Source organism: Dasypus novemcinctus, chromosome 17 (assembly GCF_030445035.2).
Source record: "Dasypus novemcinctus isolate mDasNov1 chromosome 17, mDasNov1.1.hap2, whole genome shotgun sequence".
In the NCBI taxonomy this organism is placed as follows: Eukaryota; Metazoa; Chordata; class Mammalia; order Cingulata; family Dasypodidae; genus Dasypus; species Dasypus novemcinctus.
Window position 1 is genome coordinate 15161973 of NC_080689.1, and position 26925 is coordinate 15188897.

The 26925-nt window shown below is 42.2% G+C and overlaps 1 protein-coding gene across 3 annotated transcripts in view; it reads right to left on the bottom strand.

Annotated features, from left to right (window-relative positions):
- Positions 1 to 308: 308 nt before the first annotated feature.
- Positions 309 to 26925, bottom strand: part of EDAR (ectodysplasin A receptor) — a 48089-nt gene continuing 21472 nt past the window's right edge. Inside the window, exons 6-11 of one of the 3 annotated variants that reach the window (XM_012522209.2) lie at positions 26476 to 26601; positions 26275 to 26349; positions 25885 to 25957; positions 22798 to 22957; positions 21610 to 21670; positions 309 to 10090 (exon numbers count right to left, since the gene is read on the bottom strand). In XM_012522209.2, the coding sequence (XP_012377663.1) occupies positions 9768 to 10090; positions 21610 to 21670; positions 22798 to 22957; positions 25885 to 25957; positions 26275 to 26349; positions 26476 to 26601 (818 nt within the window). In that variant the 3' untranslated portion in view covers positions 309 to 9767. Of the gene's footprint in view, positions 10091 to 21609; positions 21671 to 22797; positions 22958 to 25884; positions 25958 to 26274; positions 26605 to 26925 lie in introns of all 3 variants that reach the window. The other 2 variants (XM_004450507.3, XM_012522208.2) reach the window with 2 other exon arrangements.

Here is a 26925-nt window from a genome sequence, read left to right on the forward strand (position 1 = left end):
TGACCCCTGAGCTATAAAAATAAATGTTGCTTTATACCATTGAATTTCAAGATGGTTTGCCACACAGCAGCAGTTGTGAAATAACGCCTTATAAACTAATGATGGCAACTTGGAAAGCAGTGTTCAGGTGGTTTTTACATAATCTCATTGTAGTACTTACCTCTGCTGAATGATGGCTCAGGGTATAACAGTTTAGGTAATTGTATCTGGCTGGTCCCAATCCTATAGTCTCATCAGGAAACAGAACAATTTCAGCTTAGAACTTTCTCCACTCACACCTCTGCCCCCTTCAAAGAGCTCACACTGCATCAGTCTGTACAACTTTTTGTTTATTGAGAGTGTAAATATAATAAGTTATATATACAGAATTAGACAAAAATATTGAAAATTAAGACTTCACTGGTTAAGGGTCACAGCTTAACCACAGTGTTTAAAAAATATTTAAGTATAGCAAAATAAAGACTACCTCCAAACAAAATGGCAGGATGGGGCCCCAGTCTGGGCCAGTCTCATAGTCATTATGGCCCCCAGTGATTCTGAATTCCATAATGCAAGTTAATGCTCCATCAGAGTAAACCTTTCCTGGATTTGTTTCCAAATAAATAAATGGCAGAAGAATGTGTAACAATATAAAGACTGGCTCCCTAAAAGTGGCATGTTGAGTCACTGAAACACAGTCTGATGCTGGTTGGACCAAAATTCTAATAGTGTGAAACCAGGTAAAATTACTCAGACGGAGAGCAGCTACCTCTCCTCCTTCCCTGAAAACTTTGTTATCCTGAAATAGAATACTCATCACATATTGTTGTGGAATTTAAGAGAAGTTCAATTATTTGAGAATAGAGAGGCCAGGACTCAGGAATGATTTTGAGAAGGAAAAATGGTTTATTGACGGCCGGCCGGACTCGGGAACTTTCTGTTTGAATCCCGAGCCCGGAACAAGATTTTCAAACGTCTTTTATACAGAGAGGAAAGGCCAAATGGTCCCTTTGTTTCAGTTCTCAATAGGCTTCAATTAGCATATATCTCTTTCACATCTTAGGTAAGCTTTTAGCAAGGACTCCAGACATTTTAGATAAGCCTTGGTTTTTGCATTTCCCCTAAATACTTAAAGTTTATAGCCCTTGCTTTGTTAAACATTTCCTGGGACTGGAGCCTGCTGTCACCGTCCCTAAGGGCAGGACTGCAGCCTCTTACCATTCCACACCCACAAGTCAAATAACTTAGTTATCTCTGAAGAGACAAAGAGCCTTCCACCCATAGCCCACATCATTCCCCCCCTTTGTCAAAGTTTACTTGCTAAGCTTTGGCATAATTATTGTTGTAGCTATGAGGTGGATGACTGTTTGTTGTCTTGACTGATTATTTATCAGTCTTTAGTACAGCATCAAGGACCGTTTTTAGAAGTTTAGAACTTTTCATTCTGGACAGCAGAATCTTGGGCAGGGGCCTCCCGCAGTTATTCTGCTGCCACTGGCACTCACGTGGATTTCCAGTCAGGTTCCAGATCCATCTATTACTTTTATTTTACTCTTAAAGAGTTTACACCTTTAATTTAAAAGGGGTGCTGAAGGGAGACGATCTCTTTTCTGTAACTGCTTCCTGCTGGCCATGGGCTGTAGTCATTGCCTAATAAGGTGTAAAAACTCTTTAATTTATTCTAACTGGAGGAAGATGGATCTGGCATTCTGTACGAAGTTGGATGAAGTTTTCATATGGTTAATAAGATGTTCACTCTGAAAGAAACAAACTTAATTAAAAATTTGGAATACCCGTTTTTAAAAGAGGACACATTGGATCACAGAGATAGACAAGATTAGATGCCTATAAAGATGGCATTCCTTAAAAGCTGGTGGGAACAGCATATATATTCTTTTTTAAGTTATCCATCTTTAGAGAGAAATTGCAACAGACACTTAGCTTTGTCTGAAGACACATTCCAAGCTGTTCAATGATTGACACTCATTCGCTCTGTCAGATGCTCCTGGTGAACTGGCACTCCTTGGGCAACTGGCTTCACTCAGGATTAGAACACTAATTTGGAAATACTCTTAGTTTTCACCTGTGGGAGTGATCAGAACTACAGAATAAAGATTTTTACACCTTGGTTTTCATTGTACAATTTCTAGCAATTTTGACTTGTTCAATAGGTGACTCACCATCAGCAAGCAAGCCTCACTTTTGCTAACTGAGACTGGCTGAGACTGCCACCTTATTCTATAGACATGTTATTAACTGTTTAGAAAATGATTTTACCAGGAATTTAACATGTCTAATATACTTCTGCACTTGATCCAAAATAGAAAAGATAACATTACAATTATTAGGCATATATTTAGTACAGGATAAAAGTACAGCACTTAATATTAACTAATGTATTACTTAATGCATAAGGATTCAGAGTTGCCATTATTAGTTTTGAGTTTCAGGTTTGTAATACTTTACATGTTATCTCTCCATGAGAGCAGGCCATAATGCCAATTGTGCTCAAGTTTTACTTACAGTCTCCTGGTATCATGGCTCCACTCAGCATGTTCTTCAACGCAGTGAGCAAGTTGCAGCATCCTTCCAGTATTCCAGAGATTTTCCAGTATTCTACTAGCCTGGTGCATAGTGCTCTCTGGCACCATGGAACAGTGCCAGTCTGGAGGCGATATCCATTGTACACTTGGCTGTACCGAGTCATTATTGGCTGCAGGAGCTTGAAACTGCAATATAGTTTCCATCAACTTCAGGAGCAGAACCAGAGACTGATATAGCACATTTTTTTAATTGAGGGGTCAGTGACCAGCCTAGCCAATAACTCACATGGAGAGGCCACCTGTAATGTATACAAGGCCTGGTTCGAATGCACAAGAGTTTGACAATGTTAAAGTTTATTCCTTGTTTTATATATATTTTAAACGACTTAACGCAATACATATATCAAATGACTATTTACTTACACAATTTTACTATGAAGATAACAGTAGGTGCTTTACTTTAGTAATAGAGGAAAAATATTATTTTTCATTGTTAGAATGAAAACAATTTTTCCAATAGAATCAAGACAACTTTTTATTACCATTTACTTAAATGTGTATTTTGCAGTGGCCTTCAGACAGGTTTATTATCATGAAGTTATTTCTGCTACCAATACCAATCTAAGTTTCTTTAGTTAACAATAACTTCTACAACTAGAACTATTTAAACATTTTCAGTTTGGAAGATGTTTTACAGACTCTTTATAATTGACTATAACCACATTGAGTAGCCACCTCATGTTTAAATAAACTTACTAAATTACAATTACCAATGAAAGAAATTTACTCTTTATTTAAGAGAGCATATCTACAATCTTTTCCCTTTAGCCTAATTTCACCAATGTGAACTTACAATTTTCATTACTGTAAAGATTTTGTACATATAATGTTAATTTAGTTTATAAATTAACTATGGGAGATTACACTCAAGTTAAATAAAATTGAAACCATAATAGTTTATGCAAGGAATGTTCTCTTTTCCCTTACAGGAAGCTAAAAACTTCTTTTCTTTAAGTTATGAAAATTATTAATTTAAAAGCATAACTGACTACCAGGTTTTAAAACACATGCATACTGACTTCCAGGTTTCAAAACACATTACACAATTACTTAATTTTTTAAAATCATAACCCAGGAAAGATCTCTCCATAGTTTTTATGGACTTTCCTTTACTTACTGAAATTTGTTAATAGAGCCACTAATTACCTTATTTTGTTGGAAAGAAATCTTCTGGAAGAAAATAAGGCTCACCAGATTGTGGAGAAGAAAATACTTTATTCTCAATCTTGCAAGAAGGGGCGCAGAGCCAGATATGGCTGGTGCCCCGAACAAAGAAAAATGACACAATTTATACCCCTAAGCCTAGCATGCAAGCTCTTCCTGTTTTTCCATAGATTGGATACTTCAGAAGTTACAGCTTATCTGAGATTTAACTTTCCCACGCAAAAGTTTGATTTAACTGCTTCTTCTATCACATTCCAACCATTTTAGTTTTTACCTGCTCCCCCCCTTTGTCAAATAAGGAATAGAATTTAGTGCTGAAATGGCACCGACTTAGTTAGCTCCTTCTTGGGCATCCTTCCACTGCCCATAGGACTGGCCTAAACTGGTCTCCTCCACTGCTGTCCAACCCGGGAGTGGGAGACTGAGGCAGCAGGCCGCCGGGTTACATCAATATTTTTCTTCTGTGAAAATTAACCTAATCTTTGTTTTGTTTTTTCCAATTTATGGCTGACAAAGGTTTAAACTGGGAAATTACCAGGCAAACTGATTCTTAATTCCCTAGCCTAGTAGATAGGTTTAATCTGCCACACCTAGTCTTGCCTTAAAAGCTCTTGCAAAGAGGAGGCCCTTTCCCAATTGTTTCCATAATCAGATTTCTATGACTTTTTCATCCTGCTTAGTTCAATTTGGGCTTTAAGAATATTTATAAATATAACTGCATATTTAATTTTCAACAATTTGAGCAAATAGGCAGACATGAATAGTTTGGCACAACAACATGACTTTAGTTACTTTAAACTTTTCAAAGACTTTTGAAACTCTTCTTAATTTGCACTATGACCATGCAGTTTACCACAAGAATTTTCTTTCTTACTTAATGGATTGTAATAACCAAAATGTTCTCAATGCCTTAGCACCATTTTGTTTTAGAACTTTACACTTTACTTTGAAATCAGCAGAATTTTGGATAAGCCACAAGATTAACTTTATATATATTTACTGAGGCTATTTGAAGCCTCAGGGAGACAGACTGCTTTCTCTCATGAATTGCCACTCTTAGGAACACTGACCGTCAAGGCAGGAGACTTCTCCCCCTCCACCCCCCTTTTGGTTTTGGAGATAATAAAACTCCAGTGGTCATTTAACCTTATTCTATCAGGCAGCAATTTATTTAGTTTACACTTGAATTCATGAGAGAAAGGGTTACTAATACCAGAAGAGGAGACAGTGATGTCCCAGCTCTTCTCAATTATGAAATAACCGTAGGCAAAGGCAAAGGGCGAGGTTAGGCCTGAAGCAACCATAAACAAAGGAAAGGTTAGTGTAGAATTTACACTAAAATAATAGTTTCAGGCTAAATTCACCCAGCTATAATCTCAGTTATTGTCTTTCCACTGTTTTACAATATAAATGCATTTATAAATGATTTTAACTCTTAGTTACAGTTTTTATTAATTTTTTTAAAACCTATTAATTTTATAACACCTTTAAATACCTTTCATTCAACTTATATTAAATGAACTTAACCATTACTTTAATTTTTCCTTTAAAGTAAAAGAATAAATCTCTTGCAGTTAGTTTGAAATAAAAGGCTACTTTTCAGGATTTGATTTCTAGAACATAAAATGTTCTTTTAAAAGAACTCTTCTTCAAACATTGAGGATATGATGAGGTTAAAGCACAAGAAGCTATTGATAAAATATTTTCTTTGTATATTGATCTTACTCAATTTAATCATAAAAATTTCCCTTCCACAAACCTTCTACACTTTCAGTATTCATTCAGGTTCTGTCCCACACTCTACTCTTTCCAATAATCAATCATTTTATCTTAGGACAAAATCATCTTCTGTTTCCTTAACAATAAAAACACATTCCATATATCCCACATACTGAGTTACCAGGCAAACTTCTTACAACATATAATTGCCATTAATACTGAACAAGTTTGTTAAAATAATGAACTTTTTTTTTCACTTTAAATACTTAGTAGCATGCAATACTAGAAACAGTTTTTTTGGAAGCAAGTTGGCAGGGGAGATTGGCTGCCGAAAAAGTTTGTTATAAAATTGCCTTTTATTATTATTATTATCAATTCAGTTTTGTTAAATAATGACTTTCTGCAATTAGCCACTTAAATACCTTAAACAATGCTTTGTAAAACTTTTATAATTATTTATACCCTTAATACAAAGTTTACCTTCACAGAACACATTCTCTTACTTAAGGTTACTACAATACCTTCTAAGAACCTGAGCAGAATGCAAACGTATTTTGGCTTTGACACCCTAAGGAGGGAACTTTACTGCATTTATTCTGATTCTGCTTTTCACCTCCTTCACTTCCCCCCCTTCCAGGCAGTCGGGTGCACAACAAACAGGAATGCGGCTTATGAATAGAAGGGTGGACTCACTGGAAAGGGGCAAGCCGCTCCCCCCTTTCCAGCTTTCAGCCAAAATGGGCAGACAGAACCTACTCAAATTTGGCAACTCTCCCAGGGACCCAGCCACCCTGACTGGGACATCCCCAACAAACTTGGGTGCTTGGCGCGGACACAGATGGCCTCCAAGCCCCGGCAAAGGGCCAGACCAGAGACAAGACACCAGAACATGCACAAACATCTAGACTCCTCAGCTTTTGCCCCAGAATCATTTCACCCCCTTGCCAATGGCAAGGGAGGGCTCCAGCTCAGCTGTAATTCTACTTCATGTAAGGACACAACTCCAACACTAACATTGAGCTGACACAGACAGAAGCACAAAGGTCACTAATCTGACTCACAAGTTTATATATTTATTTTCACCACGGCTGCCCCCACAGCCATCACAAACCTCAGAACACTTAACATTTGGTATAAAGCAAATTCATTCACAAATTAGCACCATAACAAAAGATTTCAGCTAGACTTTTCCACTGTTTAAACTTTACACCCAGACCAAGCTCCACCAGAAAAGCCGATCCATTTTCCTGTAACCAAGTTTTGTTTTCCTTAATCTAGACCAATTTCCAGGATATTAGGACTCGAACCTATAAATACCCTTCCTATTAAAATCGAGACTCCACTCCTTTAGTGGATATAAGACCAGTACCAGATTCTAACATGCAGTTAGACAAACCCAAAACACCAGGGCTTTTCCCCGGTTTTCCTCCTTTTCCCAAGCCTAGAGAGAACGGCTTCCCCCCAGCCTTCTGGGGCTACTAGGGTTCTCTCGGGAGGTGATCAGCCTCCCCTTCCTAGCAATTAAAGCTAGGGCCTTCCAGACTCTGCTCACCCGGGGAGTCTTACCTTCTTCCATGTTTGGAGTTCTTTTTCGTTCCCAGAATCTTTCTCTTCAGACCTTCCATTGCCCCTTGATTTTGTCGGGAAGATTCTGGTGGAGCCCACATCTTTTCTGGATTAAATTTAATCCAGGGGCGCCCAGATTTGGGGTTCACCCGAGTCCTCCCGGCTTCCTCGGGGATTTGGAAGGGGCAGCAAAATGCTACCGTCTCTGGCCTTCATTTTTGTCCCATCTGGGTCGCCATTAATGTTGTGGAATTTAAGAGAAGTTCAATTATTTGAGAATAGAGAGGCCAGGACTCAGGAATGATTTTGAGAAGGAAAAATGTTTATTGACGGCCGGCCGGACTCGGGAACTTTCTGTTTGAATCCCGAGCCCGGAACAAGATTTTCAAACGTCTTTTATACAGAGAGGAAAGGCCAAATGGTCCCTTTGTTTCAGTTCTCAATAGGCTTCAATTAGCATATATCTCTTTCACATCTTAGGTAAGCTTTTAGCAAGGACTCCAGACATTTTAGATAAGCCTTGGTTTTTGCATTTCCCCTAAATACTTAAAGTTTATAGCCCTTGCTTTGTTAAACATTTCCTGGGACTGGAGCCTGCTGTCACCGTCCCTAAGGGCAGGACTGCAGCCTCTTACCATTCCACACCCACAAGTCAAATAACTTAGTTATCTCTGAAGAGACAAAGAGCCTTCCACCCATAGCCCACATCAATATGACATTTGTAGTCTGATTAAGGGAGAGACGTTCATCAGCATTATCACAAAGCAGGGAAAAGGGAAACCATACGATAAAGAGGAATTAAAAGGCTAATTAAGTTTTGCTGTGGAGTATTTTGCTTACAGGCTATACCAAATAGGTTCTGGGGAAGAAAAAAGGCAAACAGACACAGTGAATGATGATATTAAATATTCAGGACCTAATTAGGATCATATCACAGTATGTTCTACATTCATTGGTGGGAAATGACTGATTCTCCCCATCCCCAAAGCATTTGCTCAGTCATGTGAACAATTAAAAAAATTTAATACATCACTGTAGAAATCAGAGAATTTGTTTTAATTTTGTAATAACAGTAGTCAAATCTCTCATTAGAGGTGCTCAGCAGTGAACTCTAAATTAACCCTCTGGTATGACCATTGCCCTGGCTCCTGAGCTCTTGGCAATTACAGTTATAATAAAAGAATCTGCCAAGAACAATTTCGGTTTACAAATTTTATCTCTAAAAGTTATTTCAAACAATTACAGTTTCTGTGAAAACTCCAAGTCTGAGTTTTTCTGTTTTCTTGGTGACTCACCTGTATATTCATCTTCATGGAGTACCTCAAAAGGCTTGCATTTCCTACACCCCTACTTTCTTTCTGCTCAATGGAACCTTACTTTTCCTGATTACAGACCCACAGACTACCAGATCTGGGAGGACCTTAGAACCTGGTTAATTCAAGTCTCTCAATTGCAGAAAAGAAACGAAAGCCAAGGGAGGGAGAGGAAAATTGCCCAAGGTGGCACAACTAGAACTCAGGTCTCTGAACTCCAACTCCAGGGCTCCCTCCATCACACTGCAGGGCTCCATTCTTGCTGAATGGCTCAGAAGACCTGCAGTCTGAAACTTTCATGATATGAGGCTTAGCCATAAGTCTTAGATACTCTTGAAATCTGGAATTATGCATGGCTGAACTCTTAGGAAGTTGTCATTTTCCTTTCTAAGCACATTTACTATTCCTTTTTGTTGGAAGCAAAGGCATAGCCTGACACATTATAATTTTTTTTTTTTTTTTTAGGTACCTGGGCCAGGGACCTAATATGTGGAAGCTGGAGCTCAGCCACTGAGCCACATCATCTCCTTGACACATAATTTAAACTATATCCTTGAGCATTGCTGTCCCCCAAAAGTCAAATCTGACTAGTGAGGAAAATGGAAGGTAATTCACAAGTAATACAAAACCATTGGGTTACCAGGTCTAGGTTTCAGGCAATTAATAATATTGGCTACCACATAGATCTACTTGATTGGAAAAATATGTGCCTCACATATCTGTAACATAAAGCAGACCAGAGAGGGAGCTCTTCATATATTGACTGGAAGTGTTGTAGAAAATATGAATGACCTCAAGGATAGGTAAAGCTATCCTAAAGAACCCATATAGGATATCAACACAATTGTACTGAACCAGAAATAATACATGGAATGGGCTCTCTGCATTTTATAGCCATTTTGCCAAAACCTTCAAGCTGCTCTCTTCATCACCCCAGTGACTAGCCATCTCCCTCTCTTAGAAATTTTATTACATTTTCTTAGTATCCCTTTATTCAGTTTTGTCTTCTATTGAAGCAATTTATAGACGTGGCACATTTTATTTCTCTCACTAGATTGTAAACTCCTTAAAGGCAAGGACTGGATTCTTTCCCTTTGTCATTCCCACATTGTTTGGTTCAATCGGGCATTCAACAATGTCTACAGAATGAATTAATGGCTGACTGGATGAAAGGATGAATGAATAAATATTCATTCTGTCTGGTGAGGTACAAGTGGATAGCTGGGAGGATCCCAGTTTTAATCCTTTATCTTTGGTTAGTTTGGAAGATTGGCCTTATTTCCTCTTGCTCTTTGGAACAGCCAAAGGTTTACGCTGGTGACATATCAGAAAAAGTCTTGATTCTTTTGGCACCACTCCCTCCAGAACCCTCAGTTAGGTCCCTTGGCTCATCCTAGAGAAGGATAGTTCACAGTCATGCTCCTCAGGATGTTGTGGGTGGTTGGGAGGTGGGTGGCACGACTCCAGCCCACTCCAATATGTCTGCACACAGGGACTCCACAGCATCCAGCCGCTCGATTTGAACCAGTTTTGTGAGCAGCTCTGGAATGCTGTAGCCTGCTGTGCTGATGCGGTCAAAGAGCTGCATGCCATCTGACATGCCGCCAATCTCATCCCGCTTCAATCCGAAGCTCTCAGCAAGGTGGCGCCATGTTTTCACAACAGCCTTCTCAGAATTATATGTGGAGCTGAGCATTCGGCTGGTCTTCTCGAGGCAGTCAAATGGCAACTCTGTGGGGCTAAGACCTACAGAGATCAAAGGGCACAGACAAACATTGCAAATGTCAGCAGAAACTCAACATGACTTAAAAATTTTTAATTTTATAATAAAGCACAATTGCAGAAAACCGCACAAAACAAATGCATAGCTTAAGGTGAATCCCACCCAGAATTTTGCCAACCATAAAAGTAGCCTCTCCATGTGCCCCAATCCCAAAATAACCCCACCCATCCTCCAAAAATAAACATGATTTTGATCATTATAGACATCCCCTCATGACCATTTTTAGCAGTCTCCAAAATCTTCCATTCATGCTACCTTTCATTGGATAATCCTTGCCTTACATGGGAATGGAGAGGAGGAGAAACTTAAAGGGATAATATCATGTCTATAGTCACCTCTATGAAGATTACTACTAATGACAACCCAAAGTTAGGCCATTTGAGCCAACTAACTCGAACTTAGCGGTATAGTGGTTCTTAGTTCTCATTGTACATTAGACTCACTTAGGTGTTGTTTTTAAAATTGATGTAATTTCACGTCTAAGAATATGGAGTACACATAATTTTCCCTATTCCTCCCACTAAGTACAATAAAACTCTAAGACATAAGATATGACTGAAAGGTAGAGAGAAGAAGGAAACTTGGGACCTAGTGAAAGACATGGAGGGGAGTTCTATGGGTTTTCTTTTGCCATATATCTCAGGTTTGGAGTTGAAGAAGCCAGCAACTCAGAAACAAAAGATCAGGAAAGGAGCAGCCTGGCAAGACAGAAAAATTTTAGACAATAACTATTCTATTTCAGTCGAATACCATACACAGACAAAAACAAAAACAAAAACCCAAAAAACTATGGCCCACCTCCACCCTCAGCAGCAAAGCTCAATGGATAGCCTAGATTTTGAAACTTACAAGGGTTTATTGAGGGGCCCTGATAATCCCATCAGGACAGTGTCAGGGAAGGCCATTAGGGAGAGGAATTTTATTCCTTCTGGTCAATAACGCCTTATTTCCAACCCTCCACAGTGTCAATGGGGACAATATGGAGAGCCTGGACTTCTACCCATACCAAGCTGTAACAAGGTACACTCCTTCTTTCCCTCAGACAAGTGGAAAGTCAGGACTTTCACCGCTACCCTGCAGACATGAAGCCACCACTACAATGGCATTAGTGGAAACCACATGATGAGTCGGAACTCCTACCCCTGGCCAGGAGTAACAAGGAGCCAACCCTTCAGGTATCAATGGAGGATGAGGTAGGAACCTGGATTTCCACCCCCACTTGGCAGTAACAAGGTGGTACCTTTTCTTCCCCTAACAGAGCAGTGTCAAAGAAAGCCAGCTGAAAAAGTTTTGGGAAGTGGACTTGGATCAATGGATAGAGCATCCGCCTACCACATGGGAGGTCCAAGGTTCAAACCCAGGGCCTCCTTGACCCATGTGGAGCTGGCCCACATGCAGTGCTGATGCACACAAGGAGTGCCGTGCCATGCAGGGCTGTCCCCCATGTAGGGGAGCCCCATGCGCAACGAGTGTGCCCCATATGGAAAGCTGCCCCGCATGAAAAACGTGCAGCCTGCCCAGGAGTGGCACCACACACTCTGAGAGCTAATGCAGCAAGATGACACAACAAAAAGAGACACAGATTCTTGGTGCCACTGACAAGAATAGACGCAGACACAAAAGAACACACAGTGAGTGGACACAGAGAACAGACAACTGGGGTGGGGGGGGGGAAGGGGAGAGAAATAAATTAAAAAAAAAAAAGCTAATTTCATCTTAAAAAAAAAAAGAGAAAGTTTTAAAAAGTTCCAGGGTTACATAATATAGTGATATAATTGAAAATGTCCATGTTTTAACTGAAAATTACTTGTCATACCAAGAAACAGGAAGATCTCAAACTGAATGAGAAAAAGGCAATCAAATCAGTATAAGCCAACACTGGAATTATAGAGATGTTAGAATTACATGACAAAGATTTAAAAACAATCATAATAAAAAAAATGCTTCACTGAGCAATTACAAACATGCTTGACACAAATGGAAAATTATCCTCGGCAAAGAAATAGAAGATATAAAGAAGAACCAAATGGATATTTTAGAACTGAAAATTACAATAACAAGTAAAAAATTTCATGGGACAGGATCAATAGCTAAATGGAAACAGAGAAAAGAATCAGTCAACTTGAAGGTAGAACAATTGAAATTATTCAGTCTGAGCAATTGTGAAAAAATAGATTGGGAAACTGAATAAAGCCTAGGGACCAATGGAAACAATAAAAAAAAAAAAAGATTTAATATTCATTCCATCAAAGTCCCAGAAGCACAGTAGAAAAAAGGTAGAGGCTAAAAAGTCATCAAAGAAATAATGGCTGAAAACTTCCCAAAGTTGGGGAGAAAAAAAACGCCTACACAATCAAGAAGGTGACCCAATCCCAAAAAGGATAAGCCCAAACTAATCCACACTGAGACACAACATATTAAACTTCTGAAAACTAAGAGAAAGGAAAAATCTTGAAAGCAGTCTGAGAAAACATTACACCAGCAAATTTCTTATCAGAAACCCTGGAAGCCAGAAGGAAGTATAACAATATTCTTCAAGTACTGTAGGAAAGAAGTGCCAAGCAAGAACCCTCTAATAAGTGAAAATACCTTTCCAGAATTAAGGGAAGTCAAGACACCCTCAGATTAATGAAAACTAAGAGAGCTTGTTGCCAGAAGAACTTTCCTAAAAGAATGGCTAAAGAAAGTTCTTTAGACAGAAAGGAATGATAAAAGAAGGAACCCTGGATCAACAGGAAGAAACAAAGAACATGGTAACCCCAAAACACAGAAAACTAGAATAGACTTTCCTAAATTATGTTTGATGGTTGAAGCAAAATTATAATGTTGTCTGACATGGTTCTAAATGTACTTTAAGAATATTACATTACAAATGGGGGGTGGGGTGTAAATTGACATAAATAGGTGATCTTTCTATACTTCTCTTGAACTGGTGAAATAATATCAGCAATAAGACTGTGATAAGTTCTATACATATAATGTAATGTCTAGAACAACAACAGAAAAAAACTAAACAAAACTGGATTGAAAAACATTATAGATATATGAAAATAGAATTCCAAAAATATTCAAGTAACCCATAGGAAGGCAGGAAAAACAGAGGGAAGAAACAGAAAATAAAAAATAAAATGAAAGACTTAAATCTAACATTTAAGTACATAAGTACATTAAATGTAAATGGTCTAAATATATCAATTAAAATGCAGAGGCTGGCGGCGGACTTGGCCCAGTGGTTAGGGAATCCGTCTACCACATGGGAGTCTGCGGTTCAAACCCCGGGCCTCCTTGACCCATGTGAAGCTGGCCCATGCACAGTGCTGATGTGCGCAAGGAGTGCCCTGCCACACAGGGGTGTCCCCCGTGTAGGGGAACCCCATGTGCAAGGAGTGCACCCTGTAAGGAGAGCCGCCCAGTGCCAAAGAAAGTGCAGCCTGCTGAAGAATGGTGCCGCACACACGGACAGCTTACACAACAAGATGATGCAACAAAAAGAAACACAGATTCCCATGCTGCTGACAACAACAGAAACGGACAAAGAAGACACAGCCCATAGACACAGAGAACAGACAACTGGGGTGGGGAGGGAGGGGGAGAGAAATAAATAAATAAATAAATAGATCTTTTTAAAAATGCAGAGGCTGTTATGATTTTTCTATAAGCCTACAACTGCTCTAAAAAAATTTTTTTTTTTAAAAAGGAAACAAAATACAATATACTGTAAACTCCTAATATATTGCCAAAATCATTTGTACCCTTGAGGGGAAAAAGACAGAGCTTACCAAATTAGATTAAAAAACATAAATAAATGATATGCATCATATCATTTCAGATATGATGATAGAGGTAAGTTGAAAGTAAAATGATGGAAAATATGTCAAAATAATATTAATAAAAAGAAAACAGGAGTGACTATATTAATATTAGATCAAGTAGACTTCAGAGCAAAGAAAATTAACATAGACAGGGCAAAAAGACATTAATGACCAAAAAGACATATTAATAAAAAGAAAACAGGAGTGACTATATTAATATCAGATCAAGTAGACTTCAGAGCAAAGAAAATTGCCATAGACAGAGAGGAGCAAAAAGACATTAATGACCAAAAAGACATTAATTCAAAACACATATGTGCCAAGGAACAGAACTGGAAAATATGTGAAGCAAAAACTGATAGAACTGAAAGGATAAACAAATGCACAATTATAGCTGGATACTTCAACAACTCTCTCTCAACAATTGAGAGGACAGCCAGAGGAAATAAGCAGGATACAGAACTCAACATCATGATCCAACAGGATCTAATAGAAATTTATAGAACACTCCACCCAACAACAGCACAAAACCCAGTATTTTCACATGTCCATGGAACATATAACAACATTGACCACATTCGGGGCCATAAAACAAATGCAACAGATTTAAAAGAATTGAAATTATATGGTGTGATCTCTGATCACAATGGAATCAAAGTAGAAATCAATAACAGAAAGACAACAGGAAAATCTCCAAACACTTAAAAACTAACACACTTTTAACTAATTCATGAGTCAAAGAGGGAATCTGAAGGGAACTTAAACAATACATTAAATAAATGAAAATGAAAACACAACATACAAAAATTTGTGGGATGCAACTAAAGCAGTGCTGAAAGGAAAATTTATAACACTAAATGCATACATGAGAAAAGAGGGAAAGTTTCAAAACAATAAGCAAAGCTCTCATCTCAGGAGCCTAGAAAAAGAACAAAATATACCCATAGCAACCAGAAGGAAGGAAATATAAAGATAAGAGTAGAAATCAATGAAACTGAAAACAGAAAAAACAATAGAGAAAATCCATGAAACAAAGAGCTAAATTGGTAAATATCTAGCCAGACTAACAAGGAACAAAAAGAGAACACAATTACCAATATTAAGAATGAAAAAGGGGGCATCAGTACAGAACTGCAGAAGTCAAAAAAGATCATAAAGGAATACCACAAACAACTCTACATACATAAATTTGACAACTTATATGAAATTGACCAATTCCTCAAAATCATAACTTAGTTGGAAATGTGATTAGCCCTATAACTATTAGGAAAATTGAATTCATAATTTTAACCCCCATTCCCCAAATCTCCAGCTCCAGATGGTTTCACTAGAGAATTCTACCAAATATTTAAAGAAGAATTAATACAAATTCTATACAATTTTATCTCCAAAGAAGTGAAGAGGAGGAAAGACGTCTCAATTTATATTATAAAGCTACTCTTACCCTGATACAAGACCAGACAAAAACAGTACAAAACGGAAAACTACAGGCCCAAATCCCTCATGAATACAGACATCAAAATACTTACAAAATTAGCAAATTGAATTCAGCAATATATATAAGGTATTATATGTCATGACCAAGCGAGGTTTATTCTGTGATACAGGCTCGTTCAATATTCAAAATTCGGTCAACAGGCTAAAGAAAAAATATCACATGAGCATCTCTATCTATTAATGCAACAAGCATTTGACCAAAAAATCAACACCTATCTTTATTATTTCTTCTTTCAACACTTATGATTTAAAATCTAAGAAAAATAGGAATGGGGGGGACATCCTCAATCTGATAAAAAAACATCTACTATAAACCTATGCCTAACAGTATATTTAGTGGTGAAAGACTGAATGCTTTCCCCCTAAGATCAGGAACAAGGGAAGGATGTCTGCTCTCACTACTACTAGTCAACATAGTGCTGGAAATTCTAGCCTGTGAAATGAGGCAAGAAAAGAAGAAATAAAACTCTCCCTATTTGCAGATGACTGTCTACAAAGAAAATCCCAAGGAATCTATAAGAAAACTCTTAGAACTAATAAGTGAGTTCAGCAAGGCCACAGGATACAAGATAAACAAAATTCAACTATATTTCTAAATGTTATTAGTAAATACTTGGACCCCAAAATTAAAAATCCAATACTATTTATAATCACTCAAAAAATAAAAATAAGTAAAAAAGGAAATAGGCATAAATCTAACAAAACATGTTCAGAACTTGTATGCTGGAAACTATACAATCCTGATGAAAGAAATCAAAAGAGATCTAAATAAATGGAGAGATATTCCATGTTCAGGGATTGGAAGACGCAACATAGTAAAGATGCCAATTCTCCTCAAATTGATATGCAGGTTTAATGAAATTCCTATCAAAATCCCAGCAAAATATTTTGTAGATATAGCCATATTCTAAAATTTTTATGGAAAGGCAAAGGAACTAGAACAGCTAAAACAATTTTGTAAAAGAAGAATAAAGTGGGAGGAATCCATCTACCTGTTTTCAGAACTTACATAGCTAGGTCAGTGTGTGGTATTGGCAGAGGGATACACACAGGGATGAATGGAACAGAACAGAGAATCCAGAAATAAACCCACACAAATTTGACCAACTGATTTTTGATAAAGGTACAAAAGCATTTAAACGGAGAAAAGATGACCTTTACAAAACTTGGTGCTAGAGACACTGGATATCCATAGGCCAAAAACTGAACATCAACCTAAGTCTCCTACCCTGTAAAAAAATAAACACAAAATGGATCATGGACTTAAATGCAAAATGCAAGATTATAAAACTTTTAGAAAAAAACTTAGAAAATTTTTGGGATCTAGGACTTGGCAAGATTTCTTAGACTTGACTCTAAATGCATGATCCATAAAAAAAACTAGTCTTCATCAAGATTAAAAACTTGTGCTTTGTGAAAAATCATGTTAAGAGAATGACAAAACAAGCTACAAAGAGGGAGAAAATATTTCCAAACCACGAATCCAACAGAGGAGTAGTATCTAAAATATATAAAGAACTCTCAAAACTCAACAGTAAAAATCAATCCAATTAGAAAACGGGCAAAAGACTTGAACAAGAATTCATCCCATGGACATACAGATGGCAAATAAGCCATAAAAAAGATATGTAACATCAACAGTCATTAGAGAATTGCAAATGAAAACTACAATTAGACATAAGTACAGAGCTATGGCAATGACTAAAACAAAAAATAATACCAAATGCTGGTGTGGATGCAGAGAAATGATCACTGACAAATTACTGGTGGGAATGGAAAATGGTATAGCTACTCTGGAAAAACAGTTTGGCAGTTTGTGTTTAAAATTTAAGCATGCAACTACCATATACCCAGAACTTGCTCTCTTGTACATTTATCCCAAGGCAATAAAGACTTACGTTTATACCGAAATCTACACAGGAATGTTTATAGCAACTTTACATGTAATAGCCAAAGACTGGAAATAACCCAGATGTCATTTAAGGGGCAAATGGTTAAATAAATTGTGGTATAGCCCTATGTAGCAGTTTGATATAATTGATGAATTCCAAAAAGAAATATTGGATTATGCTTGTAATCTGATCTGTACCTGGGCGTGATTGAGTTATGATTAAGGTGTTGAGTCCCCACCCACCAAGGGGCGGGGACTCACAGATAAAGACATGGCGAAGAACAGAGTTGAGGGTTTCTGATGTTGGAGTTTTGATGTTGGAATTTGACTTAAACTGGAGCCCTAGGAAGTCAGCACACAGAGGAAAGAGAAGCAAGCCATAGGAAGGAAGGAAGCTTGAACCCAGATGAAAGCAAGCCCCAGGAACGTAGGAATCCAGGAAGTCTGAACCCTCACAGACATCGGCAGCCATCTTGCTCCAAATAGACTTTGGTGAGGGAAGTAACTTATGCTTTATGACCTGGTATCTGTAAGCTCCGACCCCAAATAAATACCCTTTATAAAAACCAACCAATTTCTGGTATTTTACATCAGCACCCACTTGTCTGACTAATACACCCTACCATGGACTACTACTCTGCAATGAAAAGGAATGAACTATTAATACACACAATAAACTGACTGATTCTACAGAGAAATATGCTGAGTGAAAAAAGTCAATCTTAAAAGGTTACATCTTACATGATTCCATTTATGTAACATTCTTGAAATGACAAAACTCTAGAAAATGGAGAAAAGGTGAGTGATTGCCAGGGGTTAAGGAGGTGGTGAGGTTGAGAGGGAAGTGGGTGTGGCTGTAAAAGGGGCCCCTGTGGTGATGGAAACAGTTCTACATCTTGATGGTATCAATGCCAGTATCTTGGTTGTGATATTGTTCTCTAGTTCTGCAAAATGTTACCTCTGGGGAATCTCTGCTTTATGTCTTATCACTGCATGTGAATGTACAATTATCTCAAAATAAAAAGGTTAATTAAAAAATATATAGATACATATATACTTGGGCCTCACCCCAGACTAATTAAATTGGAATCTTTGAGAGGGGGGTTGGGGGTTGCTGGGTAGGCAAGAGACCTTTTTTAAGGTCTCCCGCACACACACACACCAGGTAATTCTAATGTCCACCCAGGGCTAGGCACTGCTCCTTTAATGTTCCCAGCCTTCCTCATGTGTCACTATCAAGCACGCGTCCGCTGGGGTGAAGAGGATGCCTGAGGAGACAGAGCTTCAAGCTCTTCACCTTCCCAGGTTTCCTGGAGAACTATGCCTTCCGGTGGGGTTCCTAGAATTAGTTTGAAAACCACTGTCCCGGGTTGTGTTGGCTTCTAAAATCAGGACATCCTGTGGGACACAGAAAGGCTTTCTGGAGTGACAGAAGGCAAACCCAGGCCATTCTCCACTGGGTGGCTGACGGCCCCTGGCCACGGCAGGCTGGACCAGGCAGGCTGACTCAGGGGTGTGCATACTGTGGAGATAGACAACATTTCAGCCGTAACCAAGTTGAATTCTTGGGTCCGCAGGACTCACCCTCAGTAGTTATTTTTGGCCAGCAACATGGCCTCAGGGCTCAATGTGCTGGTGCTCAGCTAACACAATGAACCGGAAGCAGCAGGGCGCATGCACCCAGATTCAGTCCTGCTGCCCCAGAAGTCTGCAGGAGGAATGCCAGGGACACCAGAGACCAGCCTGCAGGAAGTGAGACAATTCTCTGGCCTCAGTGAGGAGCATGGAACTTTTTGCAACAATTCCACTGCTCAGCAGCAGGCGCTGGATAGGACCGGCAGGGATGCGGCCTGGAGTGGCCCTGGCCGACTGTCCCCATCCGGTGGTTCTGTTAGGCAGCAGGGACATGCTGCCACGCTCCCCCGTGCTCCTGGGGCGTGGAGCTCCCCGGCAGGCCCTGGCCCTGATCACTCACAGCTCTCCGGAGGGTTTTGTCCATACACAGGGTTGTCAGGGTTCTCTGCTTCCCCAACTCTGGTATGACCCCACCTTGGCCAAAACCAGAGGAGAGCTTGGGGTGGGATTGGGGGTGGGTAAGAAGGAAAGGAAAGTCTTAAAACTGACCACCTACTAGGTGCCAGGTGCTTTGTGTCCCTTCCTCATTCCATTTTCAGAGTGAAACCACTGTTAGTCGTGGTAGTCGCAGCAGTAGAAAGAGCAGTATTTCTTACTTCAGATCAAGAAACTGGGGCCCAGAGAACCTGAATGCGTTAAGGTCACACGGCTAGTAAGGGGCACACAGTAATCCCAATCCTGGGTCTGCGGCTCCTTTCCTCTCTGCTGCACCTGGCCACCTATTATAATTTGGTGTCTCTGGAGAAGATTTGATGAGGCTCTAGGTTATCATCTGTACAACCTAACTGCTTCCTTCACTGACCACCGGCACATACGTGTTGGGCATTCTACCCAGCAGCCTACAGACGTCTTATCTGGTTCTCTAGCAGTCCCATGAGGTAGGTTTCCATGCTCCCATTTTAGAGGGAACTGAGATGGATGAAGAAAACGCTAAGGTCACAAGTGGGAGGGTCACATCTGGGATTCAAACCCTGCTGAGTTTGATTCCAAAACATGTTCTCTTGTTTGTTGTTCGATCCATCTGCCCTTTGTCAGGCCTGTCACTGTGGATAAGGAAGCAAATAGTGGGGGAGAAGCCTCTGTCCCCCACATGGTCAAGATTTTTGAGCTCTCAGAGCAGTTCATCCTGGAGCTTGAAGACCTTGATGATGCATTTCTTTCCAAACCATCTGCGCGGCAGGCTGGAAGCTCTGTTGCCTCTTACTGTGCCAGTTTCAAATGGGAAGGCTTCTGGGTGCTGGCAAAGCCCACACAGGGTGCCCCAGCCCTCGGCGCTGCAAAGGAGTCGGCTCTGCTCAGGGCCAGGCTTCGGCCTCTTGCTTCTCTCCCAGTTGGACAGCAACGGAGCTCTACTTCGTCACGACACATGTCGCCTATTTTCTCTTTAATCAAACATTAAAAAATCAGGTAATTGTTTTTCAATAAGGAGACTCTCTGTTTTTGTTGCGAACCTCCTGAGAAGATCCGTGACCACAGAAGATGTCCCCGTTCACTGGTGTTTGAGGAGCGTTGACGTCACTGCTGCACCTTAGGGCCCTGAGCCCCCCCCAGGAGGGCGTGGAACCGGAACCAGCCCACGGTCCTGCCCCACCTGTGGATGTCCCGCTCATCCACTCGGGCTGAGGCAGCCGCGGCTGGCTTCCTCACACCCCTGTGCAGTTGCCTTACGTCTATGCAGCTTACCCGGCTGGCTCAGTGCACAACTTTTGAATCCCAAGGATGGTTTCTTTTGCTTAGAAGCAGGAGAGGTTTTGTTGTGTTAATAAACACTGTGTGTTCCTTGGGCAGAGGTGAAGCGATCAGAGCCATGTGAAAAGGGATCCCAACAAAAGCCAGACCCCAACAGGATGCCACCTTGGGCAGGGCGCCAATAAGAGAGGGCAGGAGAAGCCCAGAAGATCACTTTGGACAAATACCCCCCGAAGTGTTTTTTTTCTACTGGAAAAACAAGGTAATTTAGAGACTGGATTTTGAAGCAATTGTGAGTGTGGATTACGAGTTCCGGTTGAAATGTTGACTTCTCCTGGTTGTTGTGTGGCCTTTGGACTGCCTTCCCCAAACTGGTTATCAGGAAATGAAGCTGGACTTTGTGTGCTCAAAATGGCATCTTTGGGGAGACGAGAAGTTCTATGACCCATTAGACATTATAAACTGCCCGAGGGACGCAGGCAGGATGGCTCTGTATTTGACAAAGTGCTGAGCAACAATAGTTTTCAAAGGTGATGACGCCAGCGCAGAGCCGGGCAGCTGGACGGCGCTAGGGGCAGAGCCTGGCACTACGTCTCACGCCCTCTACTGCGCCTAGGCGAACTGACTCCCTGTGGCAGGTCCTACCTCGGCTGCACTGAGGCCTCTGTCTGTGAGGGAGAAGGGAGAGGGAAATGCCTGGGAAATGTGCTGAAATCAGCTGGAGCCTAATTCAGTTTTCTCCACGTGAAGTTGGTTTGGCCAATCGTTCCTCCACATCTGAGGAGGAGCACGGCGAGTCAGCGGGATGACTCTGCCTTCCCACATGGGAGCACCAGGAGCCTCCTGTCCACCCCTCGTTCCCACTGCCGATGGCCAGAGAAGGCCCCAGGATATCCCTGCCCACAAATGGACCTGGGTAAAAGCGGTGTCCACGTCTACCCCGCAGCTCCTCACGTACCTTCTACGACACCACACACATTGGCATACACATCCAGTATCTTTTTCCTTCGACTTTGAATCTATGGAAAAAAAAGTTAAAAAAGAATGTTAATCTCCAGAAAGGGGGAAATGGTCACAAGGTCCAAACAGTCCTATCAGTATAGGCCAGTAGATCTTTCCTCTGATGCCTAAACAATGTTGAAACTGACACCAAGCAAGTCCTGGTAGGGAAATCTTTGGGATATCCAGCCGAGCACCCTTAGTGTCCAACTGGACACTGAGTCTCACAAGACAAACAGAGGCCATGTCTGGGCATCAGTCTGTTTAGAAGGACGCAGGTGGCAGCCCCAGCCCGTCCCCTGGGCAGTGCGGTCCTGACAGCGGTTTAGGCTGCCGCCTGCCAAGCTCGCAGGGGTGCTCTCCTCCAGCTCAGCGTGAGGGGCAGAGCTCCACGAGGGACAGGTGTGCGGGCCTTTCCAGGACTGGAAAGCCCGTATCTCCTGTGACAACGCCACAGGCCTCCAGGGCCCCTTCACGTGGCAGGGCCAGATCCGGAAGTCAGGGTTGTCAGGGAAGCCCATCCAGGACGATGCTGTCCACCAATCACGAGTCACCCTTCCCATAGCAACGCTGCCCAGCAACGTAGCTGAATGACAGCTTCTTAACAGGCTGCCAGAGGAACAGAGCGGAGCAGCTGGCCAAAGAGGCTTGTGTAGCCTGGGACAGGGTTTTGTTCATCTTTTGCCCATGCCACAACACATCTCAAGGCAACCTGCTTTACGTAATAACACAGTGTGGGCAATTTTTATATGTGATTCTATATTGTTATCATGAATAGACATATGTAGAAAACATCTGGTTGGGTATGCACCAGTATGTTTATAGAGGTTCATTCTGTCCTGCGGGGTTTTAATTTTCTTCTCTTTGTTTATTATTATTTCTCATTTTCTTCAATAAAGCTATAGAATAAGAAAAAGCAAAGTTCACCTATTTTTTAAAAAATCTTGTCTTAAACCTGTCACTCTATGAATGTTTCATATCATGCATTTGTGGGAGAAATCTTCTCACCAAAAAGCTTATTAAATAAGAAATGCCGTGCCTTTTGGCCACAGATCAGACAAGTGTCTATTGCAGATGCAGTGCGTTATTCCACGGCCTCAATAAATTGTATTTGTAGAGGAAGGGTGTGCGCGCGCCAGAGCCTTACCCCGGTTGACCTGTTGTTGGTGGAAGACTTATCTCTCGTCAAGTGAACTAAGGATAGCAAGCACAGCTCCGGGGACCCTTGCTTGTCAGGGGCAGGCTCTTCATCACTGTCCATGCTCCGACTCAACAGCTGCTCGTTCTCAGAGGATGCATCGTTCTCACTGGAGAAACAAGAGGGATATCAGCGGTGTCTGGGAAGGTGCAGCCCTGCAAGTTCTCTCAGTCATTACTTTATTGCCAAGGGGTGAATACAAGGGAGACAACATTTGTCCATCAGACTCTTACTGAGCACCTTGTGGGTACATACTTGCCAGAGATAAAGACAAGAAAGGCACAACTGTTCTTTTCCAAACAAGTGTCTAAAGCTCAGGGTGCTAGATATGTGCTCTGCAGAGAAAGATCTTACAAAGGCTGCAGTGGGAGCTCTGAGGAGTGAGTGGTTCTTCACGGGAGGCTTGGGGCTGCCAGTGAGGGTGGGAACCACAGCTTGTCATCTTTCCATCCGCCCCCATACCATCTGACACATGGGAGATGCTCAGTAAATGTTTATTGGATATGTTCTACATCTCTACATTTAATGCATATAAGCACCAAGTTCCTTCTTGTGTCTTCATGTTAAGTAAACCAGTTTATGGGGATGCAAACTCTGAAATAACTGAAGATAAAGCGAAATGGACATGAGAGGCCAGAGCGTTCAGAGCTTTCTCTCTTGGCCGGGAAGGGGGCGACCTGGCTGAAATGTGCATGCCACAGGGATGGCAAGCCCAAGTCCAGGGCTTGACGGAATCTAACAGAAAGGTGGGACGGGAGCCCAGTGTGCCGAAACGCCGGGCTCATTGGATACCAGCGCTGGCTGAGAGGTCACACTCCCCCAGACAGGGTGTCTAGCCATAAGCACGTGAGCACGTCGCAGAGATGTTAAGGAAAAGCTTTTCTGCGGCTCTTTAAAATCATTCGAAGTATATTGAAAACAATATTCCTTTATAAGGATCCTGCTCACTTCCTCTCCTTTGTCTGAAGATTTTTCAAAAAAGGATTATATTGGCTAGTACCTGGGTTATAGTAATAAAACCCACACTCAGATACAGCCCTAGAGACGGGATGATAAAAAGCAAATAAGAACAATGGATGATGCCGCATTGGCAAAACCCCCTTCCTAATTTGATTTCAGGGCCTCATAGGGAGGCAGCGTCCCCACCCGTTCTCTGCACATGGGAGAAGGCAACATGGAAAGAGAAAGTCATACTGTCCACAGCTGAGCCAGCTCCCATTTCCACATCTCCAAGGATCCGACAGCATTGTGAGGGGATGAGATCTCAGTGCCTTGTTCTTCCCTTCAGGCGCGATTTTCAAGTTTTAACTTTTATTTAGCATTGTGTATGAAAGAAGGATTTCCCCCCAATTTTCCTCAGCCATTAAGTGAAGGAGACATCTCCTCCCTTTCTGAATACCTTTTCTTCTTCTTCAACTTTTGGGGATAAGAAAGGCCAAAGGAACAGAAGGAAAGGGGCTAAAACACGGGAATTTATGGAGGGACTTGAGACTGGAGGACAAATTCAATTTCCAAAGAGGTAGTAGTGAAGAGCCAAATGTCACTGTCACCGTGCCAGAAGCCTCAGCGCAGCCCTGGGAGCAGCAACTTGGACCTCGGCACATACTTGCCCGAGGTACACAGATCTGTTTGGACTGCAGATTCCCAGAGGTTTGGAAAACTGATCAGTTGGAGACATTTCCATCTCAGGATGCAAAGATTTCATTTTTCACGTTTGCTTCCTGCCCTTGTGTCAGCACTGATGAGAGATGCTGGAGTTTTCCCAATGCGACCTTGAGTTTGGAAACGCTTTAAAAAAGCCCCTTCATAAATGCCAAAGCTCTTCACAAACGTCTGGACTCACCGTGATTGCTAAACACGAAAGGCTTTGCAGGAGCTTACGCCGAGTGTCACAGAAAGACCGTGGGGACGGGGCCAGGGGAGGAGGGTTTTCATCTCTGCTCTTCGGAGCCAGTTTCGTGACTCTGGGCATGTCCTTTAACCTCTGGTGGGCTCTGGGCCCCCATTTGCGAGGTGTGCAGTTTGGGGGACGATGTCCTCCCAGCTCCACCTGGAACGACCTGGGAGCAAGGCCTGGCCGGGGGAGCTGAGCACACTGCCTGGAACCCAAGTGGGAGCAGTGGCAAAAGAAGGTCAAAGAATAAAAAGCTTATTTCCCTCCACCCTAGATTTTTAAAGTGGGGGCTCCAGGCATATGTGGTAAAAAATCGTTATCGGTGGAAACTCTTCCTTAGGAGGAGGCTGTGTTATAGCGAGTGAGCTGTTCATCAGGAGCCCCTGGGCTCTGGAGCCAGACGGCCTGGATTTGAACCCCGACCCTTCCCCTTGCCAGCTGGGTGACCCTTGGCAAGTGACAACTCACAAACCTTGGTTTCCTCATCTATAAATGGGATAACAATAGCACCTTGCTCACAGAGCTGTAGGAAGAGAGTGCCTTTACAGCGTAGTCTGACGCGTAATAAACATGTAATCTTTGCTGGGCATCTTCATCACCCTCCCTACCATTATCAGGGCAACAGGAGGGCCACCATTGGCGGTGGCCCTGGGAAGGGCGGTACTAGCCGTAGCAGTTGCAGCTGCACTAGCAGCACTACTAACCCAGGATGCCCGGTTCCTTGGCTTCAGAGAAGAGCATGGCATGCCCAAGGCTTTGGGATTCACACATGGAAGGATGCCAAAGAGGAAGGGCTGAGGGCATGTGGCTCTGGGACAAAGGAGCCTGTGTCCTGACTTGGGGGCGGAGATAAGGCAGCTGCTCCTAACACCACCTGGTCCCTGCTGGTCCACGGATGAGGCCGAAAACCAGCCCAGAGTAATCGGCTGTGGGTGAACCATTCTCTGGCCTCCAGTGCGGCCCTCTCCCCATAGCCTTCCCTGGTGTGGGCCCCAACAACCAGTCGCAAAACTGCTCCCCAGAGCTGGCTGGACAGTCTCCCCTTCAAGCCCCGGGCTCCCCTCAGATTCCCTCCTGCGCTCAGCCTGGGGTTAGGGGCTGATACACCCTGTTGCAAGTGGCTGCTGCTGGCTCAACCTTACCTCTTCGTGGTCTTTGTGGGAGTTGCCGTCAGCTTCTCAAATTCATCCTTCTCAGAGAAAATCACCACGTTGTCTAAAGGTCAATGGGAAGATGCGAGAGGGCATGAGTTCAAATGAACTCAGTGTCTGAGTTAGTTCTTCCCCTCACTCACTCACTCCTTCCCAGAATTGCCTGGTGATTAACCCCTAAATGACTCCCCTCTTCTAACTGCAGCCAAAGGATGAAGTGCACCATGGGTGCTACGGACACCTCTGCCTGTGGCCTCTGAGCTAACTGATGTGAGAGTGTTAGCAACTGGAAGGGCAGGCGGTGGGGCCAACGGGAGAGGAGCGTGTCACCCCCACCGCGTTCTCTCGTGGAAGCAAGTGCACAGGGCTGGGTTGGCAGACCTTGGACCTCTTTCTTCTCCTCTTCCTTGCTCACTTGGGCTTCCACGCTCTTCACGGTGTGGCTGGTGCAGCAGGCTGGTTGGAGAAAGAGGAGGGTGTGAGTAGCCACGCTCGCTGACTGGACAGAGGAAGTTGATGGAACTTTCCGAGAGAGGAGGTGCGGGGTGGGCATAGGGCCTCTGGTGAGATGGGGGCAGTCACCTTGGGCAGAAGGCCTCGTCTTCATGATGTAGAACATGATGATGAGGACAATGGCGATGGCCATGATGAAGATGGTGGACATGGCAATGATGAGTGCTGTGGCCAGGTGCCCTTGGCTCGAGAGGTCTGCTGGAGTCAGGGGAGAGAAGGCAGTGACCTAGGGCTCAAGAGCCTCTGCAGACAAAGGGTGCTCCCCAATTAGCCAGGGCTCCCTCTCCTTGAAGACCACGGTTCCCTGCAAGCAGTGTCCCCCCCATCAGGATGCTTCCAGGGGAACTTTGGCCTTGGAAATGCTGACTTGGTCTGAGAACCAAGTGCAAATATTTTGTTAAATTTTAAAATGGAAAGTTCTTAGTTTGGTTTGAGATTTGATTTGTTTAGAACGTGGCATGTAGTATAACAGACTTCTCTGGTTCACTCAGGTTATGCCTGGGTTGCTTGTTCTGGACT